The sequence below is a fragment of the Pituophis catenifer genome, unplaced genomic scaffold (assembly GCF_029215685.1).
Source record: "Pituophis catenifer annectens isolate HBS135680 unplaced genomic scaffold, rPitCat1.0.hap2 SCAF_16, whole genome shotgun sequence".
NCBI lineage: Eukaryota > Metazoa > Chordata > Lepidosauria > Squamata > Colubridae > Pituophis > Pituophis catenifer.
The window spans coordinates 19,424,668-19,447,471 of NW_027256896.1; the positions used below are offsets into that span (position 1 = coordinate 19,424,668).

The 22,804-nt window shown below is 46.4% G+C and overlaps 1 protein-coding gene across 1 annotated transcript in view; it reads left to right on the forward strand.

The window, feature by feature from the left end:
- Positions 1 to 20,139, forward strand: part of CARD11 (caspase recruitment domain family member 11) — a 39,589-nt gene extending 19,450 nt beyond the window's left edge. Inside the window, exons 14-24 of the mRNA XM_070954840.1 lie at positions 526 to 637; positions 2,646 to 2,847; positions 3,205 to 3,331; positions 4,201 to 4,441; positions 4,988 to 5,075; positions 5,892 to 5,987; positions 6,119 to 6,251; positions 6,773 to 6,952; positions 11,679 to 11,803; positions 13,509 to 13,624; positions 19,519 to 20,139. Coding sequence (XP_070810941.1) covers positions 526 to 637; positions 2,646 to 2,847; positions 3,205 to 3,331; positions 4,201 to 4,441; positions 4,988 to 5,075; positions 5,892 to 5,987; positions 6,119 to 6,251; positions 6,773 to 6,952; positions 11,679 to 11,803; positions 13,509 to 13,624; positions 19,519 to 19,723 — 1,625 coding nt within the window. The 3' untranslated portion in view covers positions 19,724 to 20,139. The remainder of the gene's footprint in view (positions 1 to 525; positions 638 to 2,645; positions 2,848 to 3,204; positions 3,332 to 4,200; positions 4,442 to 4,987; positions 5,076 to 5,891; positions 5,988 to 6,118; positions 6,252 to 6,772; positions 6,953 to 11,678; positions 11,804 to 13,508; positions 13,625 to 19,518) is intronic.
- Positions 20,140 to 22,804: the final 2,665 nt, after the last annotated feature.

Below are 22,804 nucleotides of genomic sequence, written 5' to 3' on the forward strand. Positions count from 1 at the left end.
CATCATCTGGTGGATGGAGATGAACTTCTGGACCTTATGATTTTATGAAGAATCTCTGTTTGAAATGCTGCCCACTCATACTCCAATTTAAAGGTAAAGACCTATCAGAAGAATAACAAATTGTCCATCCACAGTCCCTACCTGATGGGATATTCCTGGTCATTTGGGACATCCTCATGTAAGATTTTGTCAACAGTAGAGAAGTAGCATGCCAACTGCTTTCTTCCAGAAGGTCTTTCAACTTCTGAACCCAGACAAGGTCAGCCAGAAGTTTGCTGCTGTCTAGAAAGGAACATGGATGGATCCATAAAGTTCATGAGAAGATCACCAAGAGACAAACTGATTTACCATTTTTTTTTAATAACCCAAAGATAATCCATCCAGGCAAATGTATGAAGTCCTGTCTATATTTCAATCCATTTCCCCCCCCCCTTGGTTATTCTTTCTTTAAGAAAGATATTTTTCTTTCCTCCATATCCATCCATCCATGTCATAAATTTATTTATTCCACACTTCCTTTTCCAGATGATGTCCCTGACAGGTATTCCTCATTACCTTCCTCCTCCTCTTCCCACCATTCTGAAGGGCTGGATCTGGAGCAAGTCAATTCTATTTTCAGAAAGTTCTCTCTGGAAAGGTATGGTGTTACTTTTAGTCTGCTTTAGGTACTCAGTAAAATGGAATTGTAAAACTGCTGCGGTGAAATGCTACCAGTTCGCTCTGGTTCAGGTGAACCGATAGTGATAAAAACTACCAGTTCAAGCGAATCGGTAGTTTAAAAAAAAAAAAGCTACCAGTTCCTCTGAACCGGTATTTTCAACGATCAGCTGTGCCGCGCGGTTTAGCTTTGCTAGAAAGCAGGAAATCCTAAATCGCGTGGCACAACTGATCCCCCCACCTCACTGTTCTACTTAAATTCCCAAGCCTCCTTTTGGTGTTCACTGCGCATTCACACTCAGCACGTGTTTGGCACGCACACAGCACGCATGTGTGGCCAGCGAACCGGTAGCAAACCGGTTCAAATTTCACCACTGGATTGTACCATTGCTGGGGGATGTTGTGGTTCGCCAGCAGCCTGCAGAGCTGGCAGCGGAGTCGGACAGTGAGGAGGCTGGGGAGGACAAGGGGCCAGTCCTGGAGGCTGGGGAAGGCCCGGATGAGGGCTCTGCGTCGGAGGCAGAGATGGGTCCAGGGCCATCGGGGAGTGAGGTGCAGACTTCAGAGTCTCCAGAGGCTGACAGTAGAGAGGCAGGGGAACAGGATGAGCCTGTTCCTAGTGCACGTATGAGAAGGGCTGCCAGAAGGCAGGAGCAGATAAAGCAAAAGGGACGACTCGGGAGTAAGGCCAAGAGATGATTGGCCCCTCCCATAAGGCTTAAAACAGACCAGCAACAGCGTTTGGGCTTTGCCGGAAAACAACATTGGTAGCTTTGTCTTCTTCTTCGTCTACGTCTTGTATTTATTTTTGTATCTGGGACTTCTGAACGTTTGTCAAGAAAGCCCTTTGGCAGTTTGGACCAAGGTTTGCGATAGGACTGAGGAATTTGTGTTGGGAGGAATTTGCTTTAATTTAGCTGAATGACGCTGGGAATGAAGTAATTCTCAGATGTTCAAATAAAGTGTTTGTTGCACTGGCTGATTTTCCTACTACTTACTTGGGCCTGGGGGATTACTGTAAAATGCACACAAAAGGTTGTCACATAGGGAATGTGGTACCCCCTCATTATCATCCGTGGTAGCATCCGGAAAAACTGTACTTCGATTCTTCCGAAGAATACAATAGTTCATATAAATTCATGTTAGCTCAGAAAGATAGAGAGAAATAAAGCTTGGAGCAGAGGTCTTCAAACTTGGCAGCTTTAAGACTTGCATAGCTGGCTGGAGAATTCTGGGAGTTGAAGTCCACAAGTCTTAAAGCTGCCAAGTTTGGGGACCCTTGGCTTGGAGGGAAAAGAAATGAAATGATTTGCAAGTTCCCGATGCTGATATCCAAGCTAAATTTTGAAAGGTCATAAAGCTTTTTTGCACACACCAGATATTTCAGAAGTCCGTTGCCATTGTTTCGTTTCCTGCTGTATGTTATCCTGAGTCTGACTTAATACTGTGCCAAATTCTATTTGTGATTGCATTAACTTTTTTTTTGCTGTTCAAGTCCCAGCTGCTTTAAGAATTGTTCTGAATTTTTCTTGTGGCTCTTTTTGAAGCAGCCTTGTGACGGGTGGGGTTCCAAAGAGCAGCATCTAATGTAGCTTTCAGTCCCACGCATCTTTCTAAATTTCCCGCTGTCTCTCTTGACTTTGGCAAAAAGACCCTCAGATGCAACGTTGGGTTAGGCGAGACGCAGCATTGCTGTCAAGAATGAAACTGTGAACGTAGCAGATGGATTGCTGGTTGCATGCAAAGAAGTCAGGGCCTTCCTCCATAGCTATGTTCCAAAATTTAAACCCTTGAATTTTTCCTCCTACTCTTCTAAATGAGCGAATACTTGGCTAATCTCTTGATGGCCTTGGCAAGCATCTGAGATACATTGGTGCAACTGTTCTCTTTAGCCTAGGAACTGCTGGTTCTCCCCCTCACCAATCTCAGCCCTTTCTCCGAGCCATCTGAGAAGCCAAGAAGGACTTGTCCCTCTTTTGTTGACACAGGCCATTCCGTCCCTCGGTGACCTCCGTTGTACGCCTCCACAACGTCTTCCATGCCGTCCAGCAGATTGTCGTTAACGGGGACACTCTGAGCGCAGAGATCAGTTTGCTGGGAGGGAACATCAAAGGAAGCTTTGTCCACTCCGTGAAGGTCAACTCCACAGCGGAGAAAGCTGGCCTCCGGGAAGGGTACCAACTGCTTCTGGTGAGGCGCCCGTAATTTCCTAGTCATTCCTGCAAACATCCCTAAGGATGCTCCTTCACATTTCCTTGAAGTGATGAATGAGTGAACTCTTCTTATTTTTCTTCCTTGCTTGCTGTAACCAAGGTCTAAGTTGCCCGGGGCAGAGTTTTCAACTTTAAAAAAACCACCTTTTAAGGAAGGTTCATATTGGAGGCATCAACTGTCCCTTCATTCTGTGCCCTTCAAGGAGGGGAAAAAATCTATACAACAAATCACATTATACTGTGGTTGAAGACCAGGGTGGAGGTGTTAGCTGTGTAATTTAGTAAGTAGAATTAATTGCCTGGAGGGAGAATAAAGCCCTGCTCCTATCAACAGGTGGAGGGCTGCATCCGAGGAGAAAATATGAGCGTTCCCCTGGATACTTGCACCAAGGAGGAAATTCACTGGACAATTCAGCGATGTAGTGGACCAGTTACATTGCACTGCAAACCAAATCATGAAGGTGAGATACCACATTTTTAAACCTTCGGACGAGAAGGTCTATTTATCTTTAGGATCTGGGGGGGGGATAAAAGGACAGGAGGATTAATCGATTTTTGGAAGCCAGAATAATCCATTACACTTTTTTTAAAAAAAAACAACAACAATCTGAGTTCTTGTTTATTTTCATGATCACTCCTAAAAGTTGGAGGTGCAGAATTGGTAGTAGAGATGGTTTCCAGAGTTGATCCCTCTGCCCCCCAATTCATAATTGTGCAATGGGGAATTGGATGTTTCCTAGAACTAAGGAGAAATTTTTCTGACAGTGAGGACAATTAAGCACCGGAACAGTTTGCCTGTGGGTGCTCCACAGTGGTGGGATTCAAATTTTTTTACTATCGGTTCTGTGGGCATGGCTTGGTGGGCGTGGCAGGGGAAGGATACTGCAAAATCTCCATTCCCTCCTGATCAGCTGGATCAGATGAGGGCGGGGCCAGCCAGAGGTGGTATTTACCAGTTCTCTGAACTACTCAAAATTTCCGCTACCAGTTCTCCAGAACCTGCTAAATACCACCTCCGGTGCTTCATCCCTGGAGATTTTTAAGAAGAGATTGGACAACTATTTGTCTGAAATGGAATGGGATCTCCTGCTTGGGGGTTGGACTAGAAGACCTCCAAAATCCCTTCCAACTCTGTAATTCTATTCCTCTGATGTTGAGTTGACAAGATGGAGGGGCACAATTGTACCTGTGGAACAATCACAGTAGGAATTCAACCAGTGTTTCTCAAACTTGGCAATTTTAAGATGGGTGAAGCTTCTACCCAATGAGGGGGACCTAAGGACCAAGCAGTTTCATGGAACCGGTTGTGGTTGTGTTCCTTCCGCTCTAGGTTATCGGAAGCTGCTTTCAGAAATGGAAGAAGGTCTGATCACCTCCGGTGACTCCTTCTACATCCGACTGAACCTCAGCATCTCCAGCCACCTGGACTGCTGCTCCCTGTCCGTGAGATGCGATGAGATCTTGCACGTCCTTGACACCATGTACCAGGGGAAGTGTGAGTGGTTTTGTGCCAGAGTCCATCCCGTCACCAACAAAGATGAGGAAACGGGGACAGTCCCCAATTACAGCAGGTGAGTAACCCCTTGTGAGCACAAGGGGCAGGGGATGCAAATGGGATACGGGCTCATAACTCAAGATACCGGTAGCAGCCGTGATGAAATGTCATGGAAAGCTGGTGCGCTGAAAACTCAAACACAATTCTCGATGATTGTCTGTGTGGCAAGTCTGTCTCATGCCTCCTGGGACATTCTTCAGATGCCAATGAGATGAGGCTGAAGCCAAGTTTGGTGCAGGAGATCTGACACATGTAGAAAAAGGAGAAGGCTTGCATTGTATGTTTGTGGTGGTCATCTTCACTTTTTGGAGCTACCTGTGGATGCCTCCGTGGCAATGAGGTTCTTCTTGCATACTTCTTAAAGTACTCCAAGAGTTCAGAGTTGAGTCAAATATTGTCCATCCCACGGCATGATAGGCAGGCAAGCGCTTCTTGGCTTCCCTAGAGCTTGGTCCAAATTTCTTGGCCATCCAAAGGGAGCAAGCAGGGCCCCGGCTGAGGATGGTCAGGCTGAAAGCCTTCCTTGGCACCACCTCTGATTCTTCCCAACTCTTCTTTTCAGAGCCCAGCAGCTTCTCCTAGTAAAACTCCAGCGACTTATGAACAAAGGAAGCAAAGAAGATACAGACAGTGTCTATGGGATATCACGAGTAAGTTCTCCCTGGCTTGGGATGGTTGTCCTCTTCACCCATCCCTCATCTATCCCTTTGTGAGCTGTTTTAGGCAGTTTTGCCTTTTGGGTAATTCCCATCCATTCTAGAAGAGGTATTCTGTCTACATTCGTTATGGATGGTTGATTTTGCTGTCGTCAAGTCAACCTTCCCCATCTTGAGAGCCTCCAAGCATGGTGGGCCTCTCTTCTCAATATTCCTGCTTCTACATCCCATAAATTTGTTTTGGCGTTATGGGATTCTGACCTATATATCATCTTCTCCTTCTCCTTCTCCTTCTCCTGCTCCTGCTCCTTCCTCCTCCTCCTCCTCCTCCCACTTCCTCCTCCTCCTCCTCTTCTTCTTTTTCTTCTTCTTCTTCTTCTTCTCCTCCTCCTCCTCCTCCTTCTCCTTCTCCTTCTCCTTCTCCTCCTCCTCCTCCTTCTCCTTCTCCCTCTTCCTCTTCTTTTTCTTCTTCTTCTTCTTCTTCTCCTCCCCCTCCTTCTCCTCCTCCTTCTCCTTCTCCTTCTCCTTCTCCTTCTCCTTCTCCTTCTCCTCCTCCTCCTCCTCCTTCTCCTTCTCCCTCTTCCTCTTCTTCTTCCTCTTCCTCCTCCTCCTCCTTCTCCTTCTCCCTCTTCCTCTTCTTCTTCTTCCTCTTCCTCCTCTTCTTCTTCTTTTTCTTCTTCTTCTTCTCCTCCTCCTCCTCCTCCTCCTCCTTCTCCTCTTCCTTCTCCTTCTCCTCCTCCTCCCTTCTTTTTTCTTCTTTTTTTCTTCTTTTTTCTTCCTTCTTCCTTCTCTCTGTTGCTGCACTCTTAGACTACGCTGCAACCAGATGAAGCCGCATCTCCCAGTGAACCCAAAACCAGCCCTCGTCTCTCCAGAGCCAGTTTCCTTTTGGGCCAGATCTTGCAGGTAACAACAACAATCAGGGCCACAAAGTCAAATTAAAAGAGTAAGTGCAGCTCTCTGATCGCTAGCCTTACGAGGTTACGCCAGATAGGAAATATGGCCTTGAATCGCCCAACCTGAATCTCCACTTCCAGTTTGTCAGCAGGTCCGAAAACAAATACAAGCGCATGAATAGCAATGAACGGGTGCGCATCGTCACTTCGAAAGACAGCCGGGTCAAATCAGAAGTGCATCCGGTGACCAAGGCACTCCTTGAAAGATTTGAAGGTACAGTGGGTTGTGGGGTGAAGTGGAGGGAACCTCTTTTTCTTAGATTGCAAAGCTGAAGGACTAATCGCTCAAGGAGGCTGTTCCTTAACACCTTGAAACTCATCATCATCTTCTTTTAACGACCTCATAATCCCTTGCGGGGTGGAGTCTGGGCAACTGAATGGAGCTAGCAGAGTGTTTTATTGGCCGGATGCCTTTCCTGTTGCCAGTGTGGAGTTTTGTTCAGCAGATATATTCTCAGTGTGGCCAGAGAGAGAAATATCTGCCTCTACCTAGGATCGAACTCACAGCCTCCTGATCGTGAGGCGAGAGCTCCACCTCTAGGCCATCGCAATACTCCTCCTTAACACCTTGAAACTGGCTTGGAATAGTTCCAGCAAGATGGTCACAGGGGTTTTCTAACCAGGTTGTCATCTGACCTCTGGTTCTCCGATGTTCATTTGATGGAATTTCAGCCTTTCGTTGGGGTGCCCACTCATTCTAGGATGGTCTATATGGAGTCAATTTTCTCCCCCCAGAGTTTGATTCCGTGACGGAGATCAATAAGAGCTTCAGCCTGATCCCATACAGCTTGGTGAAATCCACCCACTGTGATTGCCGGCGTCCCGTCCTCTTCAGCCCCACGATGCTGGCCAAGGCCCTGATCCAGAAACTTCTCAACTCAGGAGGAGCCCTGGAGTTCAATTTATGCAAACCAGGTAATCCTGGAGGCCTTGTCTAAAGCCACTGTCTTCTTCTAACTCAACGTTTCTCAAACTTTTAAGATATGTGAACTTCAACTCCCAGAATTCCCCAGAACTCAGAAGTGTCTTTTTTTCTATTTTTCATTTTTGCTTCTTTCTTTTCTCCTTTTGCTTGCCTTCCTTCCATCTTTCCTTGTTTCCTTCCCCTCCTCCCTTCTTCCTTGCCTTTCTTGCCTTCTTTCTTCCTTCCTTTCTTCTTCCCTCCTTTCTTTCCTGCTGCTGCTTTTTATTAGTTTCTGCTGCTTTTTATGTGTTTTGTCAGACATCAATAGAAAAATTACACATACTGTATAAAAAACGCAGAAAGTTCACATTTGGGCCAATGGCTCAAAAAAAAAAAAAAAAGCCCATTGAATTCCAGAATCCTAATTTTTGCACATGCCTTCCATGCCTCCCCCTCCCCACTCCTCCTTCCTTTTCAATCCTTTCACTTTTGTGAAATCTGGGGCCATTGTTTTTGCTGGAGCTTCTTTTCCCTACAAACGGTCCTGCAATCCACAAGAGAGAGAGGCTTTTTTTTTTTCAGAAGGAACATGGATAGAACTCCACATAATGCCCACATTACAAAAAAGATGTTGAGACTTTGGAAAAAAGTGCAAAGATGATTAAAAGGCCTGGAGATAAAACAGTTGAAGAGCGGTTGTAGGAATTGGGTATGGCCAGTCTAGAGAAAATAAAGTCTAGGGGTGACATGATAGCAGCAGGGGTTGGGCTGCTGGGGGTTCGCAGGGGTTCGGGAGAACCTCTAGCTAAGATTCTGTGCAGTTCAGAGAACCCCCAAATCCCACTCCTAGATGGCTCCACCCACCCCGCCCTTCCCCTCCCAGGAGTCCCCACGCAGCCCATTTTGGATGCAGGTAAGTGCAGGGTACATATGGAAGCTCAGGTAGGGCGAAAAACGGGCCTACTGGAAGTTTGGGAAGGCCGGAAATGGGCCTAGAGGGCCTCCGGAGCCTGGGGAGGCTATTTTTGTCCTCCCGGAGGCTTGAGGAAAGTCTCTGGAGCCTGGGGAGGGCAAAAACGCCCCCGCACCGCCATGTTGCAGGAGACCAACTAGGCCATAGCCACGCCCACCTAACAACCAGGCAGAGAACCCCTTGCTAAAATTTTTGAAGCCCACCCCTGGATAACAGTCTTCCAATATTCGAGGGGCTGCCCCAAAGAAAAGGGAGGGGGGTCAACCTACTCTCCAAAGCACCAGAAGGCAGGACAAGAAACAATGGATGGAAACTCATCAAGGAGAGGAGCAACCTGGAATGGAGGAGAAATTTCCTAATAGTGAGGACAATTAACCAGTAGAACAGAAGTTGGCTCTAGAAGTTGTGGGTGCTTCATCACTGGAGGCTTTCAAGAGGAGCCACTTGTCTAAAATCATATAGAGCAGTGGTTCTCAACCTTTGGGTCAGGACCCCTTTGGGGGTCGAACGACCCTTTCACAGGGGTCGCCTAAGACCATCGGAAAACACATATTTTCAGTGGTCTTAGGGATAATTTTATGGTTGGGGGTCACCACAACTTGAGGAACTGTATTAAAGGGTCGCGGCATTAGGAAGGTTGAGACCCACTGGTATAGAGTCTCCTGTTTGGGCAGGGGGCTGGACTAGAAGACCTCCAAGGTCCCTTCCAGCTCTATTCAAATTGATTAATTGTGGTTAATAAACTGGCTCTGAGGAAGACAGCGAGGGGTCCGCGTTTGTGTGGTTAAGTCTCCGTCTTGTGAAAGGGGCTAAATACAGTCTTAATACTGGGAACGTGCTTCGGGAACCAGCCATTATCTCCCTGTTTCCTTTCTAAAACTCCCCGAAACATGTTCCTGCCTGCTGCTAAGAAGGAGGCCGCTGAAAAAAGAAAAGTCTTTTGCTCTGATCTAATTCCTGTGCGATTACTGCCTTTTATATGTCCACCGTTGATTCCAGCCCCTCGCAGGTCTTGTACGCCTCTTTGTTGAAACCGTGTCTCTCTCCGAAGAATCTTGACACCACAACACGGGCTAGCAATTACACCAGACACCGCTGCTTCTTCTGCTTCTTCTTCTTCCCAACCTGTCCCGGCGTCCCTTGTTCCTCGAAATAGGTCATGCTTAAGTTCACCAGATTTAACTAGCTCCAGCATAAACACCTTCTCCGCCAGCGAAAGCCTGCAGCTGGCGGATCCGAGGATAATAAGGACCACAATCCTTTGTCTCATCTTTTGTCGATGGGGTCCCGTTCATGCCACTTGTGGCTGGTCCTGACGGCCTCCCTCCCCTCCTCTGCCCCTCCCTTTGGCAGGTAGGGTGACCTCCCCCCCGCCCCCGAAGCCCTCCAGCTTCAAAATATTTCTAATTTCGTTCTTGCAATCGGAAAGGCATTGGAATTTATCCTTCGGGAGACGTGGAGGACCCATCACGCTAGGCTCGTTGAGGGCTGAATGGGACTCTGAGAATCTCCTAGCTTTGGCGAATTGAATAACCCGCAGCATTGATTGTATGCCTGTAGATGGCTTTGGGTTCCCCCGTGATCTCTTATCAGCAGTAATGTCAGCAATCGCAGCATCCTTTTGTTTATTTTTTATTTTATATCCAATTTATATACCGCCCTTCTCCCTGAGGACTCAGGGCAGTGTACAGCCAAATAAAAACATAAATTGCAAACATTAAAATAGTATTAAAAGGATATATATAAATTTGGCCCCGTAATTAAAACAATAACAAACCAATTTAAAACATTTAAAAGAGTTAAGCCAGCCCGGCTTGCTGGAAAAAGAAGGTTTTAAGGGCACGGCGGAAGGCACCGAGGTCTTGGATTCTCCTTATCTCTGGGGGCAGTTGGCTCCAGAGGGTGGGTGCCCCCACAGAGAAGGCCCTCCCCCTGGGGGTCACCAGCCTACATTGTTTGGCTGATGGCACCCCGAGGAGGCCCTCTCTGTGGGAGCGCACTTTTGGCTCCTTCTGTTGCATCCTGGGGTCTGCGTCCTCTTACCTGTGTTGTTTGTTTCCCTCACATAAACAGACAGCAAACAGCACTGAGAATGTTACCTAGTTAGGTAATTAAATGTCTACAAAAAAATAAGCAAGATCAGAGAGCACCAAGGACCCTACAGTTCCTCCTCCACCTCCTCCTCCTCTTCCTCCTCCTCCTCCTCCTCCTCCTCCTTCTTCTCCTCCTCTCTGCAAACACCATTCCCTTCTAGCACTGATGATGTTCTCTAGTTGGGTCAAGAAACATCAGCAAGAAAACCAGAAAGCTCAGAGAGCACCGAGGCCCCCACATTTCAATCCTGAGCTATAAATATTCCCCTTTATTCGTTTCCCTCATTCTATAAACGTCTTACTTTGGGGCATTGTGTATTTTTTTTTTCCTGGTGAAATACATTTTTAAAAATGATTTCAAAGATTTGGCCTGCCTCGTAGCGTTTTGGCTCCCTGATGCTCCAAGGACTAACCTTTTGAGATTTTTTTTTTTTTCAAAATTAAATTCAGCTGTCCATAGGATAGTCTCAAAGTGACCCATATTTGCACCTCTTATGGGAATAAAAGGCATTTTTGATTGATGGTTTTAATGATTAGTCAGGATAGATTATAAAAAGGAGAAGTTATGATGTAATTTGAGAGGGAGAGGTTAGGATATAATCGTGCTTATAACTGTTGTGAAGAATATTGGAAGCTGCTTCTTTATATCTTTCTCTTTTTTTCCTCTTTTCTCTTTTTTATTGCATTTGTAGCTTTTCCTGTTATTTCTCTTTTTCACTTTCTCAGTTTTAATTTTGCTTGTATTAGGTCATTATTATTTTAAAAACTTTTTATAAAAGATTAGATAGATAGATAGATAGATAGATAGATAGATAGATAGATAGATGATAGATAGATAGATAGATAGATAGATAGATAGATATTAGATAGATAGATAGATAGATAGATAGATAGATAGATAGATAGATAGATGATAGACAGATAGATAGATAGATAGATAGATATTAGATAGATAGATAGATAGATAGATAGATATTAGATAGATAGATAGATAGATGATAGATAGATAGATAGATAGATAGATAGATATTAGATAGATAGATAGATAGATAGATAGATAGATGATAGATAGATAGATAGATAGATAGATAGATAGATAGATATTAGATAGATAGTTTAGATAGATAGATAGATAGATAGATAGATAGATAGATAGATAGATAGAGGATGGATGGATATTAGAGAGAGAGAGAGAGAGAGAGAGAGAGAGAGAGAGAGAGAGAGAGAGAGAGAGAGAGAGATAAGGATATGGATGGACGGACAGACAGACAGACAGATCTGGGCTTGCAAAACCTCCTTTTAGCAATACAGGTAGCCCTCGCCTTACAGCAGTTCATTTAGTGACCATTCGAAGTTACAATAACAGAACTGAAAAAAGGGACTTATGACCGTTTTTCACACTTACGACCGTTGTGGAAATTTTGAGTAGCTCGGAGAACCGGTAGTAAAAATTCTGACTGGCCCCGCCTCCATCTATTCTCTGCCTCCCAAGTCCCAGCTGATCGGGAGGAAATGGGGATTTTGCAGTAACCTTCCCCTGCCACGCCCACCAAGCCACACCCACAGAACCGGTAGTAAAAAAATTTGAAACCCACCACTGATCCAAAGGCATCATAAGTGCCCTTCCAGCTTTCTCTTTCACCTTTTCTTTTTCCCTTCCTTCTCTCCCAGATATTATAACCAAGGAAGAATTCTTCAGGAGGCACTCCACGGAGGCAATCATCTATTCACGGGAAAAAAATCCGCACACTTACGAATGTATTTTCCCAGCAAATCTTGAGGCCGTGGCTGCCAAGGTAAGTTTTCCAATCCTTTTGCAACGTAGGTCACACAATACGTACAGTTGGCATCCAATGGAAGGGAAGAACATTTATTCCCCCTGTGTGGTTTCTTTGTTAGTTGTTCTCCTTTTCTTGGGTGCAAAAATCATCACGGCCCATGTTGTGTAGTCCCCTGTCCCCATGTTGTGTAGTCCCCTGTTCTGTTATCCAGGAGTGGGCTTCAAAACTTTTAGCAAGGGGTTCGCTGCCCGGTTGCTGGGTGGCTGTGGCCATGGTGGGTGTGGCCTAGTCAGCCTCCTGCACCACGGGGGGGCGTTTTTTGCCCTCCCCGGGCTCCAAAGGCTTTCCTCGGGCCTCCAGGAGGGTGAAAGCGGCCTCCCCAGGCTTCAGAGGCCCTCGGGAGGCGGGAAATGGCCCATATCCGGCCTTCCCAAACTTCCAGCAGGCCCATTTTTTGCCCTCTCTGAGCCTCCGCACGTGCCTTGCGCTTACCTGCATCCAAAACAGGCTGCGTGGGGATTCCTGGGAGGGGAGGGGTAGGCAGGGCAGGGCAGGGCCCGCCGACAGTGGGATTTGAGGGTTCTCCGAACTGCATAGAATAGAATAAACAGACTTGGAAAGGATCTTGGAGGTCCAACCCGCTGCTCAAGCAGGAGATCCTATACCAGTAATGGTTAACCTTTTTACCGTCGCGTGCCAAAAGCGGGGGGGGAGCAGGGGCTGTCGCGCACATGCGTGCCTAATAATTCTATGCGTCCCACCCCGTGCCTGCACACATACACGACCCTCCCCCTCATGCGACCCCCGCTTTTGGCACGCAATGGCACGGTGGGCCCAGTAGGCCTGTTTTTCGCCCTCTCCAGGCTCTAGAGGCTTTTTAGGAGCCTGGGGAGGGCAAAAACAGCCTTCCCCACTCCCCCGGACACCCTCCGGAGGCTGGAAACGGCCTGTTTGCCAACTTCTGCTGGGACCGGAAGGCCTGAAAATCAGCTGGCCGGCACATGCATGTGTGCCAGAGCTGAGTTCGCATGCCCACCGATATGGCTCCATGTGCCACCTGTGGCACGTATGCCATAGATTCGCCATCACGGCCCTCTCCCATTTCAGACAAGTGGCTGTGCAGTCTCTTCTTAAAAACTTCCAGTGTTGGAGCACCCACAACTTCAGGAGGCAAGTTGTTCCACCGATTAATTGTTCTAAATATCAGGAAATTTCTCCTTCGTTCTAGGCTGCTTCCCTCCTTGATTAGTTTCCATCCGTTGCTTCTTGTCCTGCCCTCAGGCGCTGACAAGGGGAAAATACTTTCCAAATATGCCTGTTAACGTAAATTTACAACAACAAAAAAGACAGAACTAGTATTCCTGCCCATGCATCTTGTCTGGACTACCTCGCAGGGCTAACTTCGGACCTGGACTAGGAACAGGGAGAGGCAGGTTCAGATTTTCCCCAGTCGTGAAGCACATAGATGGTCTCGGGGAGGGTGAAAGGAAGTCCTTGCTGGTGCCACAGTGCTACTTAAGAGAAGATTTCTAAAATCTTTTTGACAATCTGGAAGGCCATCGTCTGCCCTTGATGAAAAACCAGCTGTATCAGAGGCACAAATCAAGGGATTCCAATTTATCTGATCCTGTTGGAGATGGTGTGGGCCTAAATCCGCCCCCCCCGCCCCACATACATGATGTACTTAACCGAAGTCCTTTTCCTGACTTTGTGTTTACAGAACAAACACTGCCTGCTCGAACTCGGCATCGGCTGCACCAAAGATTTAATCAAAGCCAAGATATATCCCATTGTTCTCTTTATTAAAGTCTCCGAAAAAAATATCAAGAAATTCAGGTACGTCGGTCGCACCGAAAAGAGGGACAGGCGAGAGGAAGTGCCGAAATACAGGGCTCTCAAAACGGCTGCATCGGGGTGAAATCCAGCAGGTTCTGACAGGTTCTACAGAACTGGTAGCGGAAATTTTGAATAGTTCAGAGAACCGGCAAATGCTACCTCAGGCTGGCCCCAAAGTGGGGAGGGAATGGGGATTTTGCAATATCCTTCCCCCTGGAGTGGGGAGGGAATAGGGATTTTGCAGTATCCTTCCCCCAGGAGTGGGGAGGGAATGGAGATTTTGCAGTATCCTTCACCCTGGAGTGGGGAGGAAATGGGGATTTTGCAATATCCTTCCCCCAGGAAGTTTCCTAGTATGGTTTGATCGCTTATTTAGTATCCTCTGACTATCACTAAGTCTTGCATCTTATGATTCTTGACGAACGTATCTTTTCTTTGATGTACACTGAGAGCGTATGCACCAAAGACAAATTCCTTGTGTGTCCAATCACACTTGGCCAATAAAGAATTCTATTCTATTCTGTTTTGGGGAGAGAGAAAAAAATATGATGTGAAGATGAATTTGAGGAAGAAACAGGGGTGAAATGCTCCCGGTTCGGACCGGTTCGGAGAACCGGGAGTGATGGCGGGCCGAGGCTCCGCCCACCCGCCCAGTTGTTGTTACTTCCTGGTTTTAACCAGGAAGTAACCTGTTTTTTACCCTCTGCGCATGTGCAGAGGTCCGCACACACGGCGCGTGTACTTCCAAACCGGTTGGGAAGGTAAGTAGATTTCACTCCTGTGAAGAAGGCCAAAAAAACCACCCACAACCCTTGTTGCAATTGATGATTTAAAATCCGGGCTGGCAGTCGGTGCCAATGCTGGGAAACGAGACCTTTTGTGTGTTGTGGCTGGCAGATCTATAATCAGCAACACATCTGGAAGGCACAGGGTAGGTAAGGCTGCCATATGTTCCCGGCCTTTCAGATGTTATGCTTGGCTTGGATGACTCAGAATCAACATTTGGCAAGGAATTCCTTTTTCTACCTGTTGGCCCTTGGAGGAGGGAAGTTTGCATGATAATCATTCAAATAAAATTACAAGCTAGAAACCTTTGAGAGAACAAAATCTTGTGGAGAAAAATGAAAACTAGAAAGCTCTTTGTTTGTTTGTTTTTTTCTTTGTTTCTTTGTTTCTTTCTTTTTCTTTTTCTTTCTCTCTTTCTTTCTCTCTCTCTCTCTCCTACCCTCTTTCTTCTTTCTTTCTTTCTTTCTTTTTCTTTTTCTTTCTCTCTTTCTTTCTCTCTCTCTCTCACTTCTACCCTCTTTCTTCTTTCTTTCTTTCTTACTCTTTCTTTCTTTCTTTCTTTCTTTCTCTTTCTTTCTTTCTTTCTTTCTTTCTTTGTTTGTTTCTTTTTTCTTTCTCTCTCTTTCTTTCTCTCTCACTCTCACTCCTACCCTCTTTCTTCTTTCTTTCTTTCTTTCTTTCTTTTTCTTTCTTTCTCTCTCTCTCTCTCTCTCACTCCTACCCTCTTTCTTCTTTCTTTCTTTCTTTTCCTTCCTTCCTTCCTTCCTTCCTTCCTTCCTTCCTTCCTTCCTTCCTTCCTTCCTTCCTTCCTTCCTTGCTGAATTGCAATCCTATGAACTGAAACCGATGCAATTTGTAAGCACGGGACAAAAATTTAAATGTGTAAATGGGATGGTTGCACTCACAGGTAGTCTGGATTTATGACCATTCATTTAACAAGGGTTCACACAGTTATGACAGTCTTGGAAAATGTGATTTACGATCTAGACTCACACTTGAAACCATCATACCTCCCCCACAATGTGACTGCCATTCAGGCACGTGGCCACTGTCTCGCAGTTACAACTGGCTGCAGCGCCCTGCCGGCATGTGATTGCAATTTGTTTGCCTATTTTGGCCAAAAATCCCTTGGGGATGCTGGATTCACTTAATGACTATGTGATTCGCTTAACAACCATCATGTGGTTGTTCTGCCCCAGCTACGGACCCCAAAGAACGCAGCACACACAAAGTCCGTTCAAACCTTAATTTACTGAATAAACCAATCTTTTACAACAACGGCTGTTAATTAACTGCATTAACAGCCGCCAAGAATTCAAAGAATAATAACTGAAAGCTAACTATGGTTGGCAGAATGCCCAGAAGCAATTTGCAGGAAGCTGATAAGATAAGCAAGACAAGACACGAAGGTATGTGAACGAAGTTGTTCCCTGCAAATTGCTTCTGTCAGCGTTCCTCCTTAAATAGGCTAAGGGAGTGGCCAATTAGCCCCAAGCCTTACTCTCGAGGAGACCTCCTCCTGAGGAGCCATTCCTGCCTTTTGGCAGCTCTGCGCACCCGTGCATCGAGAAGGGGCTCCTCCTCTTCGTCTTCTTCACCCATGGAAGCTTCTGGAGGTTCTGAAGGCCCTGGTTGAATCCCCGCCCCTGGCACCACATCTTCTCCAGCCTCCTCATTGTCCGACTTGAGTGCCAGCTGCACAGGATGCTGGCGCAGCACCACACCAGCCTCCTCGCTGTCCGAATCAGCTACTAGCTGAACAATCATGCTGACTTGCTTAATGACCTTTGTAAAAATGTCACGAAATCAGCTCCGACTTGACTTAACAATTGCAAGGATTTACAACGGGAACTTCTATCCCAACTGCGGTCATAATTCGAGGACTATCCATATCCCTCTTTCCTCTCTTTCCTGGCCTTCTGGAAATCTGGCTTTTCTTCCTCCTTCCTTCTGTCCAGCTTTACTTTTTTCCAAAATGGTCAGCGGTCATAAAATTTTATGTTGTAAAAACAACAAATTGGATAAGTAGAAAGAGACTTGAACTCTCCAATTTCAGGAAACAAATGGAAGTGTCTCCAGAACATGACAATGAAAACCAGCCAAAGTGTAAACATAATAGAAAATCAATAGCAAATTATTACTCAGTCATGCTCTACCCCATGGAAGATTGAAAGGATCTCTAAGTTATCTGTAAATAAACTCTGGAGAACCATAAACAATACGTGGTGGACGGGTTTAGTTAGATTGCATTTCTTGTGGCAACGGAGGCGCCCAGGGTGAGCAAGCCATGAAATGCTGTTTTTCAGTTCAGAAATACACCATTTGATTGATCAAATTCAAGCCGCAGTTATTTGGTTTAGTTTATTAGCTGTAGCATCCATGCTGCTTGCCCCAAAAACTGAAAATCGATTGTCCGTCATGCGTTGTTTGCATGCATGTTAAAAGAGCCACATTTTTAATAGTGCAGAACTTACAACAGTTTGGAATAGAATAGAATAGAATAGAATAGAATAGAATAGAATAGAATAGAATAGAATAGAATAGAATAGAATAGAATAGAATAGAATAGAATAGAATAGAAAATATGGAGTGGAGTGGAGTGGAGTGGAATGGAATGGAATGGAATGGAATGGAATGGAATAGAATAGAATAGAATAGAATAGAATAGAATAGAATAGAATAGAATAGAATAGAATAGAATAGAATAGAATAGAAAATATGGAGTGGAGTGGAATAGAATAGAATAGAATAGAATAGAATAGAATAGAATAGAATAGAATAGAATAGAATAGAATAGATGGCACAGGTGGCACACGTAGCCATATTAGTGGGCATGCCAGCTCAGTTCTGGCGTGCATGCATGCACCGGCCAGCTGATTTTCAGGCCTTCTGGGCCCACCAGAAGTAGGGAAACAGGCTGTTTCCTGCCTCCGGAGGGCCTGGGGTGGGGTGGGGAAGGCCCATTTTTCTTTCTCACCTGGCACCAGATCCTCTCTATGCATCTGGGGAGGGCAAAAACAGCCTTCCCCACTCCCTCGGAGGCCTGAACAGTCCATTCCCAACTCCCGGTTGGACAGGAAGTGATGTTTTTGCTGTCCCCAGCCTCCAGAGACTCCGAGAGAGGCAGGGTGGGGTTCATAGAATTATCGGTGTGGGCACACACGCGCGTGGACCTCCCGTGCCCCCCCTCCTTCTTAGCCATCACTGCTATATGGCATTGGGAGAGAATGAAGCATTTTTAAGGAAAAGGCGACTAATGGGTTAAGATTTCTTTGTCTTGGAATGGATGGCTGATCTGTGTCTTAGGGGCTCCCACTGTTAAAATTACTGTTCCCGATCCAAGGAAAAGTTCACGGTGATTATGTCAGAAATTAATGAGACATGTATAAGTTGAAACTAATTGGTCCCATCGATTTTAGTCATATCTCCTCGACCCTCCTTTCTCTCAACTTGAACTTTCTAATCTGAGAATGTATTTACAACAATTCCTTGCACACTGCATACCCTTTCACGGGGAAGGAAATATATTCCAGCCTCCATCATTTTCTTGGAGGGGGTAGGGAGAAACCGAAATAAGGATTCTTCATTTCTGGATGGGGAAACATAAATACTACCCAGATTTCAATAATTCCTGAAATTCAGAATAACAGAGTTGGAAGGTACCTTGGAGGTCTTCTAGTCCAGCCCCCTACTCAGGCAAGAAACTCTGTACCATTTCAGACAAACGGCTGTCCAATCTCTTCTTGAAAGCCTCCAGTGATGGAGGAGCCACAATTTCTGGTGGCAAGTCGTTCCACTGATGAATTGTTCTCACTGTCAGGAAGTTTCTCCTTCATTCCAGGTTGCTTCTCTGCTTGATTAGTTTCCATCCATTCCTTCTTGTCCTGTCTTCAGGTGCTTTGGAGAATAGGTTGACCTCCCCTCTTCTTGGGGGCAACCCCTCCAATATTGGAAGACTGCTATCATGTCCCCCCAAGTCCTGCTTTTCATTAAACTAGATATACCCAATTCTTGCAACTGTTTTATAACTGAGTCTACTTTTCTGGGTGTAAGGAAAGACTCATAACTAACCAGCAGCTCCACGTTTTTGAAAATCTCCCCTTCAAAATGTAGCATCTTTTATTTATTTATTTATATCCTGCATTTATTGTTTTTATAAATAACTCAAGGCGGCAAACATACCTAATACTCCTTCCTCCTCCTATTTTCCACACAGCAACAACCCTGTTAGATGGGATAGGCAGAAAGAGAGAGAGAGAGACAAACAGACAGAGAGAGAGACAGAGAGAGACAGAGACAGAGACAGAAAGAGACAGACAGAGAGACAGAGAGAGACAGAGACAGAGAGAGAGAGAGACAGAGACAGAGAGAGAGAGAGAGAGAGACAGAGAGAGAGACAGAAACAGAGAGACAGAGACAGACAGACAGAGACAGAGACAGAAAGAGAGACAGAGACAGAGAGAGACAGACAGACAGAGAGAGACAGAGAGAGACAGAGAGAGAGACAGAGAGAGAGACAGAAACAGAGAGACAGAGACAGACAGAAAGAGACAGACAGAGAGACAGAGAGAGACAGAGACAGAGAGAGAGAGAGACAGAGACAGAGAGAGAGAGAGAGAGAGACAGAGAGAGAGACAGAAACAGAGAGACAGAGACAGACAGACAGAGACAGAGACAGAAAGAGAGACAGAGACAGAGAGAGACAGACAGACAGAGAGAGACAGAGAGAGACAGAGAGAGAGACAGAGAGAGAGACAGAAACAGAGAGACAGAGACAGACAGAAAGAGACAGACAGAGAGAGAGACAGAGACAGAGAGAGACAGAGACAGAGACAGAAAGAGACAGAGAGAGAGAGAGAGAGAGAGACAGAGACAGAGACAGAGAGACACAGAGAGAGAGACAGACAGACAGAGACAGAGAGAGAGAGAGAGACAGAGAGAGAGAGACAGAGACAGAGAGAGACAGAGAGAGAGGGACTCATATTCTTCAATGTTCAGATGAGCAACAGTTATTTGTGGGTGTTTCTCTTTGCTTATGTTTCTATGGGTACACATCTGTTTAACAGCTGTTTTTTTGGGGGGGGGATGTCTCTTCTTCGGTACTGTAGAAAGCTGCTACCGAAACCAGAATTGGAGGAGGAATTACTGAAGACGTGTCGTCAGAACGAGAAGGAACTGGAGGGCTTACCTTGCCTTTACGCCTCGTTGGAGACGGATTCATGGAGCAGCTTGGAAGATCTTCTCCGGATCATCAAGGATAAAGTCTGGGAAGAGCAGCAGAAAACCATCTGGGTTGACGAGGAGCAGTTGTGAAGCACAGATCCCACTGGGGATCTGGGGATCCCTCTAATGAAGCTGAGAAATAAAGACTTCGGTGAAGATGGCAGACTTTGTTCTGTCTTCATGAGATGGTAGCAGGTAGAACGTTGAGGGTGAGAGAACGTCCTGAAGAAAGGAAGGATAGAAGAGTGACATGTCCAAAGGGGGTTGAACGATGAGACTTCCAAAGGATACTTTGGGGTACGGAAGTGGGTTGTTGTTCTCCCTGGCAGTCTGACTCCTGCTGTCCACACCATCAGCCACTTGTAGGCCAGATGTTTCCAAAGAGACCTTTTGAAGCCTAAACGTGGAACTTGCAGAATCCAAAAATGGACAGCGGGAGGGTCACGGAGAAGCATTTTTAATAGTCATCATCGCCCAGAGTCGCTCTGTGAGTGAGATGGGCGGTCTCTACATTTGATAAGTAAATAAAAAATAAATAAATAGCAGCCGGGGAAGGCCTCAACGTTCCTCATGATCCATCCCTTGGAGAGATGGGTCCAACTGTCCTCAGATCGGGGTGAAATCCAGCAGGTTCTGACAGGTTCTGGAGAACCGGTAGAGGAAATTTTGAGTAGTTCGGAGAACCGGCAAATACCACCTCTAGCTGGCCCCAGAGTGGGGTGGGAATAGAGATTTTGCAATATCCTTCCCCCAGGAGTGGGGTGGGAATGAGGATTTTGTGGTATCCTTTCCCTGCCACACCCACCAAGCCACACCATGCCCACAAGCCACACCCACAGAACTGGTAGTAAAAAAATTTGAATTTCACCACTGCCTCAGATCGACCAAAATGTTTTGTCTCGGCCCGCTTAATACTGTGTTTCCCCAAAAATAAGACCAGGTTTTATTTTCTTTTGGGCTCCAAAATAAACACTTTTGGAGGGTGTGTTATTTTTTTCCGCATGTACAAGAGGCCTACTTCTTCTGCTTGCTCGCAGCGGGGCAGGAGGGCACATGGTGGACCGGTACCGCCACCATGAGGTGGGAGGTGGAGCTGCCCCATGCTCCCTGCAGCAGCTTACCCGAGGACCCTGCAACCAGGCCATCCACGCCCCGACACCTGCCTCACCTCGTGGCGGCGGTTCCAGTGTGCCGCTCGGCCCCCCTGCTCCATTGCGGCTGCACGCAACCAGAAGTGTGCTGGCGGCCACGTGGGCTCCTGCTTCACTTGGCTGGCGGTGCTGCTACAGTGAGACAGATGTCAGGGCGTGGATGGCTGTGGGGGTCCTGAGGTAAGCTGGTGTGGGGCACGTGGGGCAACTCCACCAGTACCCTCGCCTTACCTCATAGCTGTGGCACCAGGAGTAACCAGATGGAATGGCTGGCCAGCTGGGGGGGAATAAGAAGAGAGGGAGGGAGGGGGGGGAGGGAGGGAGGGAGAGAGAGGATGGGGATGGGGATGGACTACGAGACCTCTAAGGTCCCTTCCAGCCCTAGGATGCAATGTTCTAAGCATGGTTGAAGGAAGAGATGGCCTCCTTTTTTTATTATTTATTTTTTATTTTGTCGCATTTCTATGCCGCCCAACTCCCAAGGGACTCTCGTGAAGCCAGCTCCAAGTCCACTGAGTAGCTCCGTCCTTCGCCATCTGGAGCAGGAAAGACCAAACGTCCCTGCCAGGCGTTTCCGTGCACCCCTGGGCCTCCATGGGGGCTCACATGGGGCGAAAATAAATAGAGGTTGCACAGCTGTGCTGGCAGATTGTGTCCTCCGCCTGCCGCCACTGAGCGTTTTTCGTATCTTCCAGCCCTTTGAAGAACGAAGATCGCCGAAGGCTCCGGAGTTGGCGCTGGCCACAGGTCCCCAATTTCGACATCTTCAATTAAGTGGCAATTTTTCTCCTGGTGCAAATGGCCTTGTCACTTGACATCTATTTTTTTTTTCTGTAGAGATGTTGAAAGCACATGAAAATTCTCTTTCTCTCCCTCCCTCCCTCCCTCTCTCTCTCTCTCTCTCTCTCTCTCTCTCTTCCTCCCTCCCTCTCTTTCTCTCTCTTTCTGTCTCTTTCTCCTTCCCTCCCTCTCCTTCCCTCTCTCTCTCTTCCTCTTTCTCTCTCTTCTTTCTTTCTCTTTCTCCCTCCCTCTCTGTCCTCCTCCCTCCCTCTCTTTCTTTCTCTCTTTCTCTTTTTTCTTTCTCTCTCTCTCTCTCTCTCACTCACTCACTCTTTCTTTCTCTCCTCTCTCTCTCTTTCTCCCTCCATCCCTCTCTCTTTCTCCCTCTTTTCTTTCTTTCTCTTTCTCTTTCTCTCTCTTTCTTTCTCTCTCTCTCACTCTCCCACTCACTCTTTCTCTCCTCTCTCTCTTTTTCTCCCTCCCTCTCTTTTTCTCCCTCTTTTTGTCTTTCTCCTTCCCTCCCTCTCCCTCCCTCCCTCCCTCTTTTCTTTCTCTCTCTCTTTCTCCCTCCCCTCTCTCCTTTTCTCTCTCTCTGTCCCTCCCTCTCTCTTTCTTCCTCCCTCTCTTTCTTTCTTTCTCTCTTTTTTCTTTCTCTCTTTCTTTCTCTCTTACTCACTCCCTCTCTCTCTCTCTTTCTCTTTCCTTCTCTCTCTCTCGTGCTTTGTCCCTCCCTCCCTCTCTCTCTCCCTCTCTATTTCCATGCCTCCATGAGCATCTATCAAATATGGCAAATACTCTTAATGTCTGCTCTCTGCATTGATTGCAACAGGCTGCAGAGAGGGAGGGGAGGGGACATTTTTTTCAGAGCCGTTAAGTCCAAAGAGGAGGGGTGGGAGGCTTGTGCTGGGTCCAGGGTCGTGTTAAAAGACAACCAGCCCAGGATTTTCAGAGGAAAACCTGGCCTGAAATGTCCTAGATCGCGAGTGAATGTGAGGCTTGGATTTTAAGATGGGTTGGAGGCTGCTTCTAATTTTAAAAAAACCCTAAGCAAATGGGATTGCATTTCCCTTCTCCAGTTGTGTTGGACTCTGATATTTTCCAATGTTTTGCGACATTTGAGAAAAAAAGCACCGAAAGGATTTTGCTGCCTGTAAAGGATTTTCAACTATGTCATAGTGTTTGATTTTTCTTTTTTCAGCCAAGGAACGGAAGTCCACCTCGTCCATCAGTTTCATTCCCC